The following is an 18,188-nucleotide window of genomic DNA, read 5'->3' as shown; positions in this document are numbered from 1 at the left end:
TTCTTTCTTCCCTCCCTTTTTACCTTTCCCCCGTTTCCCCCATCCCTCTTATTTCCTTCCCCTTATTCCTCCCCCTACCCCCCTGTATTTCTTCTTTTCCTTCTTCCTTTTTCCTTTTTTCTTCTTCGTTTTCCCGTCTTCCTTTCTCCTTCTTCCCCCCCCATTTTTCTTCCTTTTCCTTCTTTTTTTCTTCTGTTTTCTTCTTTTTTCTTTCTCCCTTTTTCTTCTTTTTCTTCTTCTTTTTTTCTTCTTTTTTCTTCCTTTTTCTTCCTTTTTCTTCTTTTTTCTTCTTTTTTTTCTTCCTTTCCTTTTTTTTCTTCCTTTTTTCCTTCTTTTTCTCAATTTTTCTCAATTTTTCTTCTTTTTTCTTCTTTTTTTTCTTCTTTTCCCCTTTTTTCTTATTTTCCTTCTTTTTTCTTCTTTTTTTCTTTTTTCCTTTTTCCTTTTTTCTTCTTTTTCTTTTTTCCTTCTTTTCCTTCTTTTTTCTTCTTTTCCCCTTTTTTCTTATTTTCCCTCTTTTTTCTTTTTTCTTTTTTCTTCCTTTTTCTTCTTTTTTCTTCTTTTTTTTTTCTTCTTTTTTTCTTATTTTTCCTTCTTTTTTCTTCTTTTTCTTCTCTTTCCTTCTTTTTTCTTCTTTTTTTTTTTTTTTACTTTTTTTCTTCTTTTTTTCCTTCTTTTTTCTTCCTCTTATCCTTCCTTTTCCTTTCTATTCATTTTTCCCTTTCTATCTTTGTTTTTTTTTTTCATTTTTTTTTTGTTTCTCTTTTTATTCTTTTTTGTGCCCTTTTTTCCCCCCTTCCTTCCCTGCCTTCCCTTACCCTTGAGTCGGGGTTGGAGGGGGGAGCGCAGGCGATCCCGGAGCCGGGATGCTCCCGCTCTGCCGCGGCTCAGCCGCCGCTGGGGAGCGCTGCGGCTCCGCGGCCGTCCGGGCCCGGCCCGGGAGGGGGGAGCTGCTCCACACAGGTCGTGTTTCCTGCTCGGCAACCCGCGCCCCTTCCGCAGGCGTTAAAAATGATGGGGCTAAAGGCAGGAAGGGAGAGGGATGCTTCAGAAAGGGCGTGGTTTAAGATAAAAATCGGCAGCGGTGTCCTTTCCGTGTAACATCACGGGGGACACGCCCCCGTCTTGGCGGAGGGAAATAGGTAGCGGTTTTTATCGTAGTTTTCTTAAATCCCCTGTGGGTTTGGTTGAGAAGCCTCTTGCAGGTCAAAGAGCGCGCACTGCTGTGCTGGGGATGCGCTGACAGGCTGGCTGTGGCTCTGCTGCAGTGGAGGTACGAGGTGGATGCTCAGCCCCCGGGGGGACAGCGCTGTAACTCGATGAAAAGAAACTCAAACTTGTTTTTTTCACCCCGATTTCAGTGGTGATTCTTGTATTTTTGCTGAGTTTCAGCCGCAATTCTGGTGTGGCCCAGTCACCTTGCACAGCAGGCGCTCTCCCTTTTCAGCTCCCATACCTGGCTGCCGTCCCTCTCTGTTGCGTGTCAGTCTGCGGATTCCTCACGCCCAGGGATTGTCCACTTTCATTATAAAAGGGATTAATTGAGCCTCTTCCAATCTCAGTTGTAAATACCTGATCCAAATTATTCCATATGGAAAAAGAAAAAAAATAGGCTTGCTCTAACCCACAGACCCTTGGAAAGAAAACTGGGAAATCTTTGGCTTAGGTGCAGCAGTGACCAGGATGCCCCCAAACAAAAAACAATGTTGGATTTAGAGGCAAAATGAGGTATTTTCCCAATTTTAGAAAAAGAAAAATCGAAACAAACCCACAATAAAAATTAATAGGCTGGGGAGCTTTACTTTGTTCCAAGTCTTTATCTAATTGCATTTCAAATTTTTCCCTGAGAGACAGATTCCAAGATACTTTGTAATTCTCCCTCACTGCCTTGAAGACAAGGGAAAGTTTGAAATGTATTGTAGTTTCCTCAAAATTAACATTTTAGGGTTAAATAATGTAGAAAAGAAACAAAATTAATTTCAAGTAAAATAAAATAGTTCTGTGAACTTAGTATTGTTTTTCTTTTTTTTTAAATTAGTTGTAGGAAAAGAAGATGGCTCAGTGCAACACTGTATTTTCCTTATTTTTCACTCTCCTTACGTGCATAAAAAAACACGCTGAAATTTTTCTGAAATTGTATATGCTGAGAGCTGTAATCATACAACCTGTGGGGTGCAGTTACTCTTGCCATGCTGCTGTAGTTGTTTGTGCAGGGTGGTAAAGGATCTTTCTGAGTGGGAAACATCTCTGGTGTTTCCCAGGAACTGGATGGAGGCTGCAGGACTGACCCCCGTTCAGCACACTGGAAGGACAGGGCTTCCCCGATGCCTATGAGCAGCGTCTCTTACTAGTCAGAATTATTTTCTTAGTGCAGCCCTGGGGACCACGGGGGTTTGGGTGGGATTAATGGGTCCCCACTCCTCACCCAGTGGCACCTGCATCTTCTCCCCTGCTTCTGGGCTGCTGAGCTCATGTACCATGGTTCTGGGGGTAGAAAGACTGTGGGACTGAAAAATTAAGTCCTGGCAAAGCAAGGTGGCAACCTTGTCATTTATTGCAGCGTGAATATAGGAATCCTGCGAGCTGTAAACAGGCTGGAGGAGCTGATAAGGGGGAAGAGTGTGGCCAGGGGGCCGAGGCTACTCTGCAGCATCAGTGCCTTGCAGGGAGGAGTAAGATATGACAGGGTCTCAGCTTGTGGTGCAGAGGATTTGAGCTGGATGCCAAGGGAACGCAGTCAAACATGTCAGCTGAAGAGTGTCAGCCCTTTCAGAAAGGGGGACCCTTCCTGACAGATCCACTTGCATGAGCATAGGGAAAGTGGGGGCTCCTCCATCAGCAGTCCTGGTCAGCATTGTGTGAAAAATCCCACCCTGAAATCCACCTGACCACCCCCCAGGAAAGTATCTTTGCAAGCCTTTCCGTGTTGAAGGCTCCCAAAAGCAGTATCATTGCCCTCATTTTATGGATGGGAGGAATCTGAAGTGTGGGGAGTACGCACCTGCGGTCACCCTGTGGTCTGGTGGCAGATGTGGAAGTCGAATCGGAGTGATCAAGCTGATGCTTTGTTCTTGGCGTTGAGTGTGATCTGCAGTGTTTGTGTCTCAAACGCTTCAGTGCTGTGCTTGTGAATCAGGCAGAAAGACTGCTTTAGAAGCAGGCAGTCTAGTTTTAGAGCTGGCATAATCATAATTCCTATGCCACTAGGAGCAGGGGGGAGGAGCAGATAAAAATCAGAAAATTAGAATTTATTACAATAAAAGCCAAAGTGCTAGAAGCCAAAACTGTCATTGTAATATGAGCTCTATTTTGATAGTGTCCTATTACATCATATAAGAGGTTGAACATGAGTAAGAATATCTTGGTTGGTAATTATCTGATTTGTGATATGTTGTATGTGTATTTGTTGTTCTGCTGTACATTATGCTGCAGCAATTCATTTCTAAACAACATTAACTGGCAATATAACAGTTCAGTGCAGAAATTACAGGCATAAACATATGTTTTACTTAGCTGAGTAATAGTTAAGTTGAGAGACCTCAGTCCTGCTCAGGGGAGATCTGGGGTAGAGAGCTGAGGGTATGTCTGTCCCTAACTCACTCTGCCAGCAGAATTCACTTTTCCCAGAGGATGCTGGTTGTTTTCAAATTATCCAGCATGCAGAAAAGGCATGTGCAGACAGATGTGGGTACCAGTTGGCCGGGGGACCCCACATGTGGGAGCTGACAGCTTCCCTATTCTGAAATGAGTTTGTGGAAAGTGATGTCTCTGCAGGCTGCACTAATCAATAGCAAAGATCTGCAGGAGTGGCTTTCAAATTAGATAAGCTTTGGAGCTGATGTCTGAATGATGGTAACAATATAAACACTTGACTGAACGCACTCCTGTCATTGCATCCCTAATAACACTTAGATAAGACCATTTGTATTTTATGGGATATTATTTTCTTTCACTTTATTTAATGACACCACTAAATAAAAGCACTCAGTAATTGTTGTTGCTTACTTCAATTCATCAATTAAATGTGTAAGGCTATTAGTATGGATATATTTTAAGATGGTTCAATTAGCAGAGGTTAAATAAAAAAGCCTTTTGAGTGCACATCAAATATCTCCCCATTCTTAGAGCATTAAAAAGAGATTTTTTGAAAGACTGAAAGTATTGGTGCTACAGATTAGAGAAGAGGTCTCTTGGCTCATGTTACTGTGCAGGCTGTGTCACATCATCTTTTCACAAATGTGCACAAAAAGCCTCCTTGGAACAGAGGGAGCAGAATGAGAGCAGCAATGTGCCCATTGGTCCTGTTGGAAGTGTCTTACTCCTCTGATCACTGGAAACCATTTCTAATTTCTAGTCTAAATTTATTCTTGGCCAGTTTCTACCCATTTGCTCTTGTGCCAGCATTGTCCTTCAGCTTATCTGTCCTCTGACTGCTGTAATTTATGCCCTGTTTACATTTCTTTCTGCCTGGGCAATGAAGATCTATGAAACATGTCCATTCTGCTTTAGTTTGTAGCCAGTTTCACTTTCTTAATTGCTCTAATGCCAGGGTTTCAAACAACACAAGGGAGCATCTTTTGTTTTAAAAAGAAAAGCCTCCATTCAAGCTGCACCATATTGTGGGAGTATTTTCCATTTGATTGAGGGTTTATGAATGCTTCATTTTTTTTTGGTATTTTTATTTTGCCCATAAAATTACAAAGCTGGGTCAAATTCAAGCTGACAGAGTCCATGTGAAATGGTTAAATAAATAAAAACAGAAAGAAGACTTTTCAGACCCTTCATTGTGCCAGGAGTCAAGAAAGAAAAGTGAGAGGATTGCAATAATTGCTGGAGCTATCCATGTGCAAATAATAAGGCTGGGAGTAGCATGTAGCCTTTTCTAGAACAAATGCCTGGTGTCTGCCTCCTCATGTCAACTGATTTTTTTCAAGGGGAACTTTGCAGGAGTCAGTCTGGCATGTTTAACTGGGGTGAGAGTTGGTGCTTGCTGCACAGGGATCTCTTGCACACCCCACGTTCCCCACAGAGCATTGGCAGTGTCAGGGACTGAGACTGGAACTCGCGGGGAGATCCCTGGAGCATCAGTGAGATCTGGAAGTCTGCTTCATTTGTGTCCATTTTGATAGTCCCAGCCCATGTTTTTTTGGCTCATGATAGCTAAGACTTGCTGATGAATAAGCAAGGACCTTAAAGTTGTTAAAGGTAATGAAGTGTCTATGAATTATGCTCCTTCACAAGGACATGTTTGTGTTGCATATGCTCCTTTTACTGCTACTGTCTTCAAGCTTCTTTACCTGCATCTTTAATGAGGAGACAGACACTGCCCTGGTAGCTACAGGTCTTCACACTTAATTCCTGAGTGCCTGACTTTGTCACTGTGGACTTAAAAGTAGCTCTATTTCGGAATCATTTCACTGTCAGATCAGTCTTTTCATGTTGAGGGCACCTTCTTGCACCCCACATTTTACAGCATTTGAGGTGGGCTGGAGTGTGTATTAGAGGCATTGATTTCTAGAAGTATCTGCTATAATGGACTGAAGAAATAATACATTTGCATGTATTATTGGCATTACTTAACAAACAGAAAGATCCCCAAAGCTGAGCAAATGACAGACAAAGCATGTATCAGGCTTATGAAAACAAATCAGAGGGGAGAGCCCTTGGAGCCAGAGCACGACTAACCTGCCATTCCACTGACAGGAGGCATAAGCCAACCCTCCTCCAGGCTGGAACTCCTCAGCATGTTTTCCTTTACTTCCCTTGTGTGGAGAGTTTTCTCAGGAATTCAAGGCTTGTGAAGGTGCTGAAGACAGTGGGACCCACCGCTGTTAAAGAACAGCTACCTCAGGAGCTAGGCAGCTTCATAAAAATAACTTTGTGCATCCTTTTCCCTCATGCAGAGGATCTGTGACTGTGAGAGTATCAGGATTTCAGCCCCTTTGCTGCTCTGGCTCTCTTTCAACTCTGAATGATGCTCTTTGGGCAGAAAAATCCCAACATGCTTCTGCAGCTCATAGATAGATGGTCATCTCTCTGTGGAGTGCTGATGATCTCTGTTGCCATATTGCCACCTGTACCCAGCACAAAGCCATGTTCTCCTTAATTACTGACAAAAATGTCTCTTCAGAAGCCTCCCAATAATTACTCAAGTACCCACTTAAGTGGCTTTTAATTCAGGCTCCTCACCCCCACGCTCGTACATTTTCCAATTGCCAAGCACAGCTAATCTTATGTATGAGCTTCTGCCAAAAGAAAACACTAATAACTTGCCCCCTGGTTTATACTACCTTGCATGAACTTCGGTGAGCCCACAGCATCTCAGGAGATGGTATTTCCAACAGGCTGCAGCAGGAGCATTCAATCATAATGAAAGATGAAGGCACTTATTGTGAGTTTCCCTACATCTGACAACACTTGGCAATGCTGCATCACCCTTTGTTGGAGTGCTGCTGCCTGCCTTGTCAGCTTGTCTGGTTACTGGAGGCTGCCCCTCTCCCCCTGCACTGGGGCAGGAGTGCCCTTGGGATCCTGTAAAAGATGTGGGCCAGGTGGCAAGGATAAGCCATGGACATCATGCTGGGTGCCTGACACTGTCCATGGGGCGGCGGGGAGGCAGAATTCCCAACTTTGCAGCCTTCTCTGTGGGAGTAGAAAGGGAAAATCAGGGGATCCTGTCCTCTCATCCTGAAGGATCCAGCTGCATTCAACAGGAAAGGTTTTAGAGCAGGACTTCCTGGGTAAGCAGGGTCTGTTGCCTGTTTCTTCATGCCTCATAGAAGGCATTACTCTCTGTGCTTGTTTCTACTGTTTTACTGGGGTAGTGTCCAGACACTAGGCTCAATCAATGACCTGTTTGTAGCAGGCTCCAACAGCCCTTTAACAGAATGGGTTTTTTTCTGTTGTGTGATGGAATAAGACCAAAGAGATGCAAACTCTGTCCCTAAAGTGAGAAAAGCAACATGCATAGGAACGGGGAGGGCAGGCCAGCATGGACACAGAGGAAGAAAGAAATCACACTGTACAAGAATTCCTTGTCCAAAACAGAAGCTGTAGAGGGGTCATGAATAAAGGATGCAAGGAAACAGGGTTGCCCATGTCCAAAAGCTGTTCCTGCAAAGCCCCAGCAGAGCCCTACAAATCAGTTAGAACAGCTATTGCATCTTCCACTGTAGGCACTTCTGGAGTTCAGCAGTCTGAGAGCAGAAAAGGCCAAAACTGTAAGTCATGTCAGAGAGACACATGTGAATGGTACAGGTTGGGAGGCTGTGATGGATGCCTACAGAAAGAGCAGCCAAACAATCAGTAGTGGTGCTTTATTCTCTTGAAAAATGCCACTTTATCAAAACTGTGCAAGGGAGAAAGAAAATAGTAATTTCAAAAGAATGTGTTGCACAGGGATTTTTAATACCCATTTTCATGCCACTGCTCTGTCCAGTGCAAAAGCAGAGACTTGGTCTTGAAAGGGGTGAGACCACCAGTTCTACCACATCAGTGCACTTTTTTCTCTTCTAGCATTTCATAGTGACCTCCAAAAGGTCTCATTTTCACTCCTTGTGGGGAAGAATTGTAACTTTGAACCCAACATTTTGTGCAAAGTGGATTTCTGTTCATATGAGCTCTAATACCGACTGACGCCGGGTGAGTCTCAGAAACCGGGTGGAAGGGACTAGTGATTGCACAGTCTGATCTCCTGTGTCACTCAAGTCAGGACTTCACTGAGCAAGCCCAGTAAGTCCTCCGTTGGCAGGAGCATCAACAGGGCAAAAAAATTCTAGCTAAGTGGGACTTGGACTAGATGTTAGAAGGAGCCTTTCTCAGCTGAAGGTGGTACAGAGCCACATTCCCAGAGGAGATGTGGGGCTTCCACTGCTGCAGGTCCCTAATCAGAGATCGGACCAACCTTGGCAGTGATGATGAAGGTACTGCTGGCACAGTACAAGGCTGACCTCTCCAGGGTCCATTGTACCCTGTGTGCTGTGATATCAGCTCATCTATTTTTGAAAGAGGTTGGCTGCTAGGGTGAAATGATAGCGAATCCATCACAACTCTTGCCATGTCGTTCTCTTGATGAATTACCATTGCCATTAACAATAAACATGAGCCCTGCCTTGATTTACAGCCTCCAAATCTCACTCTGACTTTCCCGGATTGAAAGAGCCCCTCCTTTTGAAAATGTTCTTACTGAGAGGTGACAAATTTATTGGTCAGGGACAAGTCTTCTCTGTCATTCTCTTGGATACTGAGGATCTTAACCATTTGTCTTCTGTGGCCAGATTTTCAGCAACAGCAAACTCAGTGGCCACAGTATTAATAGGCTAAATACAGCTGAGTATCAAGAGGATTTTCACAGTGACCCCATGTGAATCCCTGTAGATGTGCATATTACTGCAACCAAGAGACTGAACTGCTCAAGTCTCTCACTATATCCATATGCTTTCTATTTCTCAGACCCTCCCTGTTCTGCCATTTCTGAAGTGTGGCAACCAGACTTTGTGACTTTTGTGATTCTGGTGTTCGCTGCATTGGATACAATTGTGACAGAGCATTTCTTCTACTCCCCATTGCTTCATGCATATCCCTATGGGCTTGGGCTCTCCTAGCTGCAGTTCTGTGCAGAAAGCTCCTGTTCAGCTGTTTCTCTCTCATGGTTCCCAATTCCCAGAGTCATTGCTTTCTAGGGAAAAGAAATTGCCCAGTCTTGAAGTAATACAGACTGCACAATTTATCCCCAGAGGTTTGATCTGACTGTGTTAAAAGAAAACTTGTTTCTATGAACTCAGTTTCCACGTCAGTTCAGTTTAGTCTCTTCGCCAGACTTGCCACGATCATTAATTACAACTGCATTAGTCTTTGTATCCTTGGCAAACTTAGATTTCCTTCCAGACCGCTGATATCTTCATTGGTGTCTGGATTGCAGCAGCTGTGAGAGTCCGGGCAGAGAGGACTTGGGATTTCATTTTGCTGGAGAGATAGAGAAGTTGATTTATTGCTGGGGAGGGAAATAAATTACAATGCAAATAGCAAGAGGTGTGTTTGGAAGCCAGGGGTTTACAGGGGAAGTGATGTATTCACCCAGATCCTTTCTTTACCCAGTCTTCAAACCTTGTCCTGGCTGTATGACAGCTGTAATCTCACATTTACATTTAGTGTTGAGTATGCCCTTGCAGTACGCAGGAGAAATAAGCAGGTTTGTTCAAATAAGATGCAATCTGGATGCATGTAACTTCAGAGGCATCCTGAGGGCAGGATTAATGTCCTGGTACTCCTGTTCAGCAGAGTTTGATGGCAGTGGAAATACCAGGTTTTGTCAGAGTTGCTACTTTTCCTGCAAGCTCTCCAAACTGGGAGGACCCTCTGCTGAGTTACTGAGCAGTGGACTGCCCCTGTGAAGCATTTCTCTGCTGACCCAGCAGGATATGAGATGTGGCCTAGCTCAGGCTGCAAATCCTGGGCTTCTTACAAATTTGGAGGCTGGATGAAGAGACAAGTGAAGTTTGGGGTCAGGGAACTTTCCGAGGCCTCTTTAGGTCTGTCAGAATCCATGATGTGTAGATAGACAGATTTGTGGGTCTGGAGGGAGCTTGATATTTCTCCTTGACAGCTTCTGTCCCTTCTCCCTTTCTTGACCTGTGCCAGTGCCACACAGGTGCATAGAGGAGGTGGATGTCCCTAGTCTTCAAGCCTTGACCTGCTGTGGAGCCTGTGGACCCATAGCCCTACTGGAGGAGCACGATAGGGGTTTTGCTCTCCCTCCCTCCTTTTTATCATTCTCAATCACATAATCGGGCTGGTTTGCCTCAGCCAAGATCTAATCAGGAAGGATCTCTTTGACTTTCAGCAAAGTCAGCTTGATGGAAACTTTAAATTGAAAGGCTTTTCCCGACACACTTGAAAATGATTTTGGTTGAAATTGGTGTCTGGCTGCATGATTACAACAGGAGGAGGTTTCCTTCCTCCCAGGGATGGGGAAAAGGATTTGCAGCCCCTCAGACCTCCTGAGCACTGGTGTATGGGGGCCCTAGGCCAGAAGCTGCTCTGTGGGGTCACACTCCCCTCTCCACCCAGATCTCATCACCTTCATGCAGGTGACATGTAAATCCATACAGAACCAGGTTCAGTGTCCATGGGAACTGGGCACCTCTTGCATTGTTGAAACTATAGGCCTAAATGGGCTAAAGGTTTTCATCAAATAGGATTCAAAGAGAAGGGTGGGGATGGCTGACCTCTCCTAGGGAGGGGGAGGTTGTAGGAGTCATCTTGTTCATGATGGTGTCCCTATCGTGATGTTTGAGGACTAAATATCTACTTTAGACAAGGAAGGGGGGGTGTGTATTCAGTCTCAGGCTCACAGCTGGGGTTGTTCTGTGGTGGCTATTTCACCTATTTCACCTCAAGCTTCTGCTCTGCATTAAAAGCACAAAGAATGTGATCTTTTTCTTACACACTGTGAATGCAGACGTAAGACCTGGAATGAAATCTCCAGTGCTTTCCTTTCCCTTCCTGGTCCTTGTAGTTTCTGTGGCTTAAGGCTAATAAATGGGTGGCCATGAGTGAAAAGTCCCTAGGGCAGTGGATGGAGCGAGTTGCTGGATGTTGGGATAGGCCTAGTGAAGAAGAGGAGATGGATGGAGGAAGAAAGGAAGAGAGGTAGCTCTCTGTCCTCTTTTTTAAATCAGCAGCTATAGTACAGGCAAGAAGATATTTGAGTTTTCTTTCCAGATGCTTGGGTGGGTGTTTCTAAGCCTGGACCAGCTGGTTGGCTCTGTGCCCCTTGCTCAGGAAGGGTGGGCTCTTGGCTCTGCCTTGCACAAGGGGATCTGCAAGTAGGGTGCTCATCCTTTCATTGCTCCTTCAGCGAGGCCTCCTCCCTGCACTGTCCTAATGACTGAAGTGCCTTGTGGGAGCTGTCACTGGGCAGGTGTTTGCAAGTGCTTTGTCTTGGACTGCTGACACTTATGAAGCCACAAGTGAAGTGAATCACTGCAAGGACAGCAGTTTTCCCTGATCCCATTGGGAAAGGCAATGACAGAACAGCCAACGAACAGGACTGTTGGGGTGAGGTGATAACAACAGCTTTGAGACGAGCCCATCTTGAACAAGCCTCAGGTCTGGCTCTGGCATGTGGGACAGGCATTGATCTGTCTGCAAGGAGGTCTCTCTTCATATGTGGGAACAGTTTCAGATGCTTCCCTCTGCTGCTCCTTTTCAAGCTTTGTTTAAGGGAGATGGTCCCATCAGGTGCTTCCAGAACTCTGGAGACAAAAGTCTGTTTGGTCATACAGGAAGCTTCTTGAAGAAAAATGTATCATGACACTTTCACTCCTAGACAGCCACAGTTCCCTTCAGCAAGGTGCAGCTTTCTTATGTTCAACTGCCTCCACCTCATGTAGGCAACAAGTCACCAAGGAAAAATAAAAACTCCTGTTAAATTGAAAATTTTCTCTTAAAAAGGGGAAAAAAAATGAATGCATAAAGTCCTAGCAGAATTATTTCTTTTTCAAGTCTGCAGTTGATTTTGTTGTGTTGGTGTTGCTTGTGGCCTGGTTTTTGCAATAGTGGTTTCATTCTGCAACTTGCCACCTATGTACCTGCCACTCACTTTAATACAGACAGCCCCAACTTTTACCCAGGCTACAGCTGGTTTTAAAGACACCAGGTGAACTAATGAATACTCCTCGTGATGAGTTGCAAATTTTGTTTTAATTGAATCTTTGAAGGCAAAAAATGGAGTAAAGGGCCCATTAAACAAATTATTTTAATATGGCAATCAGATGATGCAGGCTCTTCTGTGTTTATTGAAAGGCCAAGTCAGCTCCAAGCTCAGCTGTGTGAGAACAGCCCAGAAAGCTGGCCAGTTTCTGTACTCTGCTGCTGTTTTAGGGCCAGATCTCTCTCCCTGAATAGCATATTTTGAAGTGGCCATGTGAATTCTTATTAGGCATTCAAACACAGATGTAAACCTATGCATTGTAAACAGAATTATGCTGCACAGAAACTGAGCAGAATACGGTAAGATCTTTTCTTTATCAGGTTAACCAGGCATGTTTTTTTTTCCAAAAAGTCCACCCACGCAGAGAGGCTGGGGAATGCCAAAGCTGCATGAATTTTAATTATGCGAGACATGCAACAAGGGGCTACCTTGTAAAGAATAAAGTTAATAAAACATGGATATGGGCCTAATTTTGCTTAATAAGCAGCCCTGGCAATGCATGTTTTAGATGTAATTTTCACAGCGTGGAAATTGGGTACAATTCTTAAGAGGTATCTGCATGCAGACTTTCAAACTCAACAGTGCCTTCCTATTGGAAGAGATTTGTTGCTATGCTGCTATAAAATGGTGAATTAGGCCATTCATAATTATTGGCCAGAGATGGGTGTCTTTTTTTCCCCATTCAACTACAGAAACATGCATACACATTTTTAAGTGGTATTAAATGTAAATCTCTTCCTTAATTTTCATGTATGCATTTTCAGTAGCTCTGCAGATAAAACAGCAAAAAACCTGCATATGTTCCTATCCGTAGTTAGCTCTGTGTGTACAGAATTAGTAAAGCAGAGATATGCCTAATGACTGAATCTACAGAACACAGCCCATGGCTTTTGAAGACTCTATGAAAAATAAACAGGATATTCTGTTAGCAACCCTGCGGGAATTATTGCACTTCACTAAGGAAAGATGCCAATAACCTCAGTTTTGACCTAGATAGATCATTCTGTTTAGGAAGGTAAGGGAATGCAATTCTAGATCTCTTCTCTGCTTAAGTCACCAAAGCCCTGAAATTCAGCCATTCATTTTAAACCTCAGCACTGAGGACAGAAGATTTTATTTATCAAGAGAACAAAACCTCAGAACTTACAGTGTCTTGAAATGTTTATATTGGTCACTTTCCATAGGGAGTATCTAATGCAGAGGCTCCTGGATGCTTGGGGTGAGGATATTTAATGAGCATAGTGAGTCTGATCTTCCAACAGCCCTGGGGAGTCCGAAACTCTGCCTGCTCCTGTGTGCCAGATATGGGGTCTTTCTCCACAAACTGCAGGAGGAGCACTGGCATATCTCTCCACCATGATCAAAACACTGTCTGTGTGGCTCATTTTAGGAACCAGTGCTATTCTTGCATTCCCTCTTCATAGGGTGCACTGTGCAGCTTTCCAGACTGAGACTGAAGTGAGGAGGGAGCCCAGGGAAGAAGAGGCATGGGAGAAAAATTGCCATAATAACTCTGCAATAAAGATATTAATTATATTATATATATTATATATTTATATATATAAATATATTTTTAAAATTATGTTCCTTAAGGAAAAATGCCATATTGGCCCAGCTAGGTCAAAAAATTCAGCTTCCATTGGTGGCAATGAGGAATGCAGCCTGTGGGTTCAACAGGGGCTAGTTGCATAGGCTGCACTACCCTCAAAGAGAAGTAGCTGATATAGATGAAAATGGGAGATGTTTTGAACCCTGCTTACCCAAATGAAAGTTGAAGGAGAGAACTTCCACTGGCAGAGACCAAAGACAAGGAGGTTTTTCTGTTTCACTTGGCAGCCCATCAAAGGCAATGTTTCACCTGTGAGAATGACAGTGCCAGGGGCATGATGAGGTTGGCCTTCCATTCTCCAGCTCAAGACCGCTCTGAGTTTGCTTGGTGTTTATAAAAGCATGGGCTCTTCAGAAAATTTTGTGAAGCTGGGGAATGATCCAGAGTCATGCAGAGCAGATGCCCATGTCAGTACTGTCACCAGGAGCTCATGGCACAGTGCCCATGTTCAGAACCAAACCCCGTGGACTCCTTGGCCATCTATAGATAAAGACAGACCTGCATGTTGGCAAGTGCAACATTATATTCAGTTTCACAAGCTCTGGTTTAATTTAATGCCATCACTGCAGAAGCAGAGAGACCTGCGAGAATCCTTTCTTCTTTCTTAGGAGTTGCAGCAACTTGCTTTTCAGATCCACAAATCACCAGGAAAAAAATTACTATGACCGACTTTATCACTGATTAGGATCATTTTTAAGTGCAGAGCTGCTGCTCCTTGTTTATAGCTACACAACAAAACAAATTAGTCGCATGTCAAAATAGCTGGAACTTATCTAATATGGTGCAGATAAACCAGCATTTTTTCACCAGAGATTTGAAGGCTACAGGCAAAAAAAGTATCTTTATATATACATTGAAAACTTTTTTCTTGGGAAGATATCAGATTTGCTCACATCCTTTGAAGATGAAGCTTTGGATAATTCACTGGCAGTTCAGACAGTGATTCTCTGATTGCAAACAGCTTTCTTTAGGCCATGCCTGTACCTTGTACTGCAATAATTCTTTGATGTCAAGTGAAATAATCCGATAGAGAAAATTAAAATATGAAGCACTTTAGTTACAGGAAAGGGAAGAAAAACCTTTATTGATTGGGATGGTGAAATCTGCTCGAAAAAAGTTGGCAGCAGTTAAAAAGAGATCAACAGCCAAACATTTGTATCTCCCAAATGGTTTTGAATATTTTCTTCTCCTGTCTTCCCCTTGAGAACCTGATTCCATCTTGTTATGGTGTGCATAGAGACTAAGAGTGAAAATCAGGAAGTAATGCCAGAGTTAAGTTAATCTTTGTGGACATAGTGGGTGGTTGTTTCAGTTGCATTTTTTTCCCAATACATTAAAATAATTTAGAGACGAAGTTCTTGCAGTGAAGTAGTGACAAAGATTATTTTGCTGAAGTTGATAATTCCTAGGGCATGTCACACTGCTTTAAAGTGCCCTCTTCACTTGGGAACATGGATCAGCCCTACACGTTCAGGATTGGATTAGGCTCGTCCTGCAGCTGCTACTTGCCAAAGTGTGGCTGGGGCGGGTCTGGTCTTCCCAGACGAGATCCCCTGTCCCTCCACACTCACCCCTGCACACTCCCCCAAGTATCTTGCTCGACACCTAACTCACCTAACAGCTATCATTGCTAGCTGTTAACTAAACTGAAATCTGGAGAGCACTGTCCTTGTGGCAGCAATAGCAGTTACTACTCTGGATAACCAGAGGTGTATCTATCTGCATCTTAAATTTTGTTTGGTGCAGTTTTGTGGCTGGATATGGGCCGGAGCCGGGCCAGCACCTGCTGATGCACTAGTGGTCTGTCTTGGGACCGCTGTAGCCAGAGGCAGCCCGGCAGTGCCCGCTGCCGCTGCAGCCGCCTGCGCGCTCCCCGGCCGCGGCACTGGCCCCCAGCAGCGCATCCTCGGGGTGCCGGCGCTGTCGCCCTGTCTCTGCTTGCACGGAAAAGCAGGGAAAGTCACGGAGATGCTGGGTGCTCAGGCACCGACAGCAGTGGCGAGGGAGGCGGCCAGGGTGGCTGCAGTTCTCGCAGGCGGCTCCGTCGGCGGGGCCGGGGGGGACTGCGGCCCCGGGGAAGCCCGGCAGGGGCGGCGGGGCTGCCCGGGCGGAGAGGCAGAGCCGCTGCGGAGCTGCAATTGCCTCGATCTGCCTGCGCGATGTTTCTCATCCAAACCTCGATCACGTAGGATTGCGTAGAGAAGGGCGAGCGGGAGCAGCTGCAATTCTCCCGGAGCCCGGCTCCCGCCCGGCACCGACCCAGCCCGCCCCGCCCGGCCGCCGCGGGGCTGCGGAGCTCCCCGCCGCCTTGGCAGCAGCCGCGAGCGGCGTGGGCGTCCGGGGGGGCTTCCCCGGCCCCTCCTTCCTCTCTCCTCCCCCCTCCCGGGCCGGGCCGGGCCGGAGGATGCGGGCGGGCAGCGGGCGCGGTTCGGCTCCTCCTCGCCCCGCCGCCGTCGGGCGGCACCGCGGAGCATCCTGAGCCCCGCACGGAGCAGCAGCAGTGGCAGCCGCACCCCCCCGCCCTTCTCCTCCTCCACCTCCTCCCCGCCTCGCATCGCTCCTCCCGCCGCTGTCCCCGCCGCGGCAGCCGGGCCCGGGGCCGCCCCGGTGCCGAGCGCTCGGCGGCCGCCCGGTCGGCCGGACGATGTGGGTTGCTGCCGTCGGGGAGAGCCGGTGCCGGGGCAGAGGCGGCGAGCAGGGCAGGAGAAGCTGCGCCAGCCATGGCGCTGTGAACCCGGGGCGCCGAGCTGCGGCGATGTGAGCCCGCACTCGCGGGCGGGTGCTTCTTTTTTTTTTTTTTTTAAATTTAATTTTTTTTTGCCTTCCCGCTTTTTAATTTGTTTGCTGACCTGCTGCTTTTTTCCGTGGCTGCTTTTTCCTTCCCCTCCCGCCCTCTCTGAGAGCGGAGTGGGGAGGGGGGCAGAGGAGGAAGAGGAGGAGTGCGAACAGAAATGCAGCGCGGCTCTCCCTGAGCCCGGTCGCGGAGCCGCGTCCATGTGCGCGCCCTGCCGCGCAGCGCCTCGGAGCCACCGCGCTGGGGCCGGGGCTGCCCGCGGGCCGGGGGGGCTCTGACTCATCCCACGGCCCCTCGCCGGAGGGCGGCCGGCGGGAGGAAGCGCCGCCGCCTGCGCCCGGGCGGAGCGGAGCGGCACCGCGCCGCAGGGACCCGCGGATCCTCCGCGCCCCCCTATCCTTTGGACACAGCAGTCGCCGGCGGACCTTCGTCAGCGGGGCGGCCGCTCCCGGATCTACGCGGCCGCTGCCAGCCCGGCCGGGGGTCTCGCCGACGGCCGCCCGCGCCGGGATTTGCGCTTCTCGGGGACAGACCCATGGGCGGCGGGGTCCGGCGGCCAGCCATGGTTGTTTGCCCGGGCGCCCTGCTCCTCCTGGCCGGCTGAGCCCTCCCCGGCGCCGGGACTCGGGGTTGCAGCGCGTTAAGCGGGTCGTCCCCCTGCCCGGTCCCCGCGGGGCGCGGCGGCGGCTCGGCCCCTGCGCGCCCGGGCGGCGCCCCACGGAGCGGCGCGGAGCGGAGCGGAGCGGGGGGCCCATGAGCGGCGATGGCAGCGGCTATCGCCAGCTCGTTGATCCGGCAGAAGCGGCAGGCGAGGGAGTCCAACAGCGACCGGGTGTCCGCCTCCAAGCGCCGCTCCAGCCCCAGCAAGGACGGGCGCTCCCTATGCGAGAGGCACGTCCTGGGGGTCTTCAGCAAAGTGCGCTTCTGCAGCGGCAGGAAAAGGCCGGTGAGGAGGAGACCGGGTGAGTACGGCGGGCCAGGGCCGTGGGAACCCGCTCCGCGGAGGGGAGCAGCTCCGCACCCGCCGGGATGGCTGCCCCGGGGCGCCTCCGGCACCTCCAGGGACCGGCTGGGGCCAAGGCTTGCTCCGCGCTCAACTTTGGTCTGGGTCCTGGCGGATCTTCTCCTCCGGTCTGGCGGGATGGGTGGGCATCAACCTGCCGCCAGCATCCCTCCTCCGATCTCCAAAGCGTGAGCACAGCGGGTCCTCCGGCAGGAGGGACCCAGCGGCTTCATCTGTGCGAGCTTCACCCAGAATTGTATTTTTGCACCTCCTTGCAGATAAGTTTTTTAACGATCTCTTATTTTCTGCATAGTGACAAGGAAATCGATAAACTGAGGATCAATTAAAATTGTAGCCATTTGATAACTAAATCCATCAAGTGCTGCTTCATGAGCAGAGTTCCGTAGGGAATTTCATTAGCTCAGAAAGCTTTCTAGATGGCAGCTGCAGAACGGTTACACCTGATATTGAGCTTGCAAGGATCTAGAAATGCTTTTCAGGGTAATCCTTTTTTCCCCTTTTCTTTCCTTTATTCTTTTTTGCATGTATGTGCTCAGTCTTGGTTCCTTGTGAAGAACTTCAGCCCTAGTGTAGACACTGTTCACTTTTCCACGATGAAGTCCCACCACCCACAGTTTCAGTTCTGAGCAGTGCTTTGTGCTCTCAGCCGTCCTTGGTAGGTGTGAAAACTCAGTACCTGGCAAGAATAGGCCCTCCATGATTTCTCAGTGGAATTATTTACTTCTTGCTTTATTTTTTTCACTGCTATAGGTCACCACTAAGGAGAGGAAACAGAGATCGGTTTGAGAAGCTGCTGTGAACATGTAGTTTTCTCAGGTGTCCAATAGTATCGTGGTTAAGAAACAGAGATTCTTGTTCACTCAGCTCTTCAGGATGTACCATCAACCAGTGTAGCCCTCCCATGTTTTCCATGTACATTAGTATTGTGCTTCAAAGGGAAAAAAGTTGCCCTTCTTTTTTTTCCTACTCAAGTTATGATGAGTGGTGGCTTACTGGACTATCCTATGTATTAGTTAACCTGTGAACCAAGACCAAAAGATGGCCCTTG

General features: G+C 47.3%; 2 protein-coding genes across 7 annotated transcripts in view; one reads left to right on the top strand and one right to left on the bottom strand.

The window, feature by feature from the left end:
* FGF12 (fibroblast growth factor 12) overlaps nt 1–18,188 on the top strand; it is a 221,631-nt gene that overhangs the window by 104,704 nt on the left and 98,739 nt on the right. Inside the window, exon 1 of one of the 6 annotated variants that reach the window (XM_051782167.1) lies at nt 16,837–17,078. The exons of the other annotated variants lie outside the window; for them this stretch is intronic. Coding sequence (XP_051638127.1) covers nt 16,880–17,078 — 199 coding nt within the window. The 5' untranslated portion in view covers nt 16,837–16,879. Of the gene's footprint in view, nt 1–16,836; nt 17,079–18,188 lie in introns of those variants that run through there. 6 annotated transcript variants of the gene reach the window in all.
* Nucleotides 185–709, bottom strand: LOC127468774 (uncharacterized; the record flags this gene model as incomplete). Its single annotated transcript, XM_051782318.1, is given in 2 exon segments — nt 185–262; nt 632–709. Coding segments are annotated over 2 exon segments (156 nt in total), but the record flags the coding sequence as incomplete, so codon positions are not given.

This window comes from Manacus candei, unplaced genomic scaffold, assembly GCF_025592945.1.
Source record: "Manacus candei isolate 608988 ecotype Guabito, Panama unplaced genomic scaffold, ASM2559294v1 h1tg000015l, whole genome shotgun sequence".
In the NCBI taxonomy this organism is placed as follows: domain Eukaryota; kingdom Metazoa; phylum Chordata; class Aves; order Passeriformes; family Pipridae; genus Manacus; species Manacus candei.
Note: the sequence above shows the minus strand (reverse complement) of the source record. Positions and strands in the feature narration are given on the sequence as shown.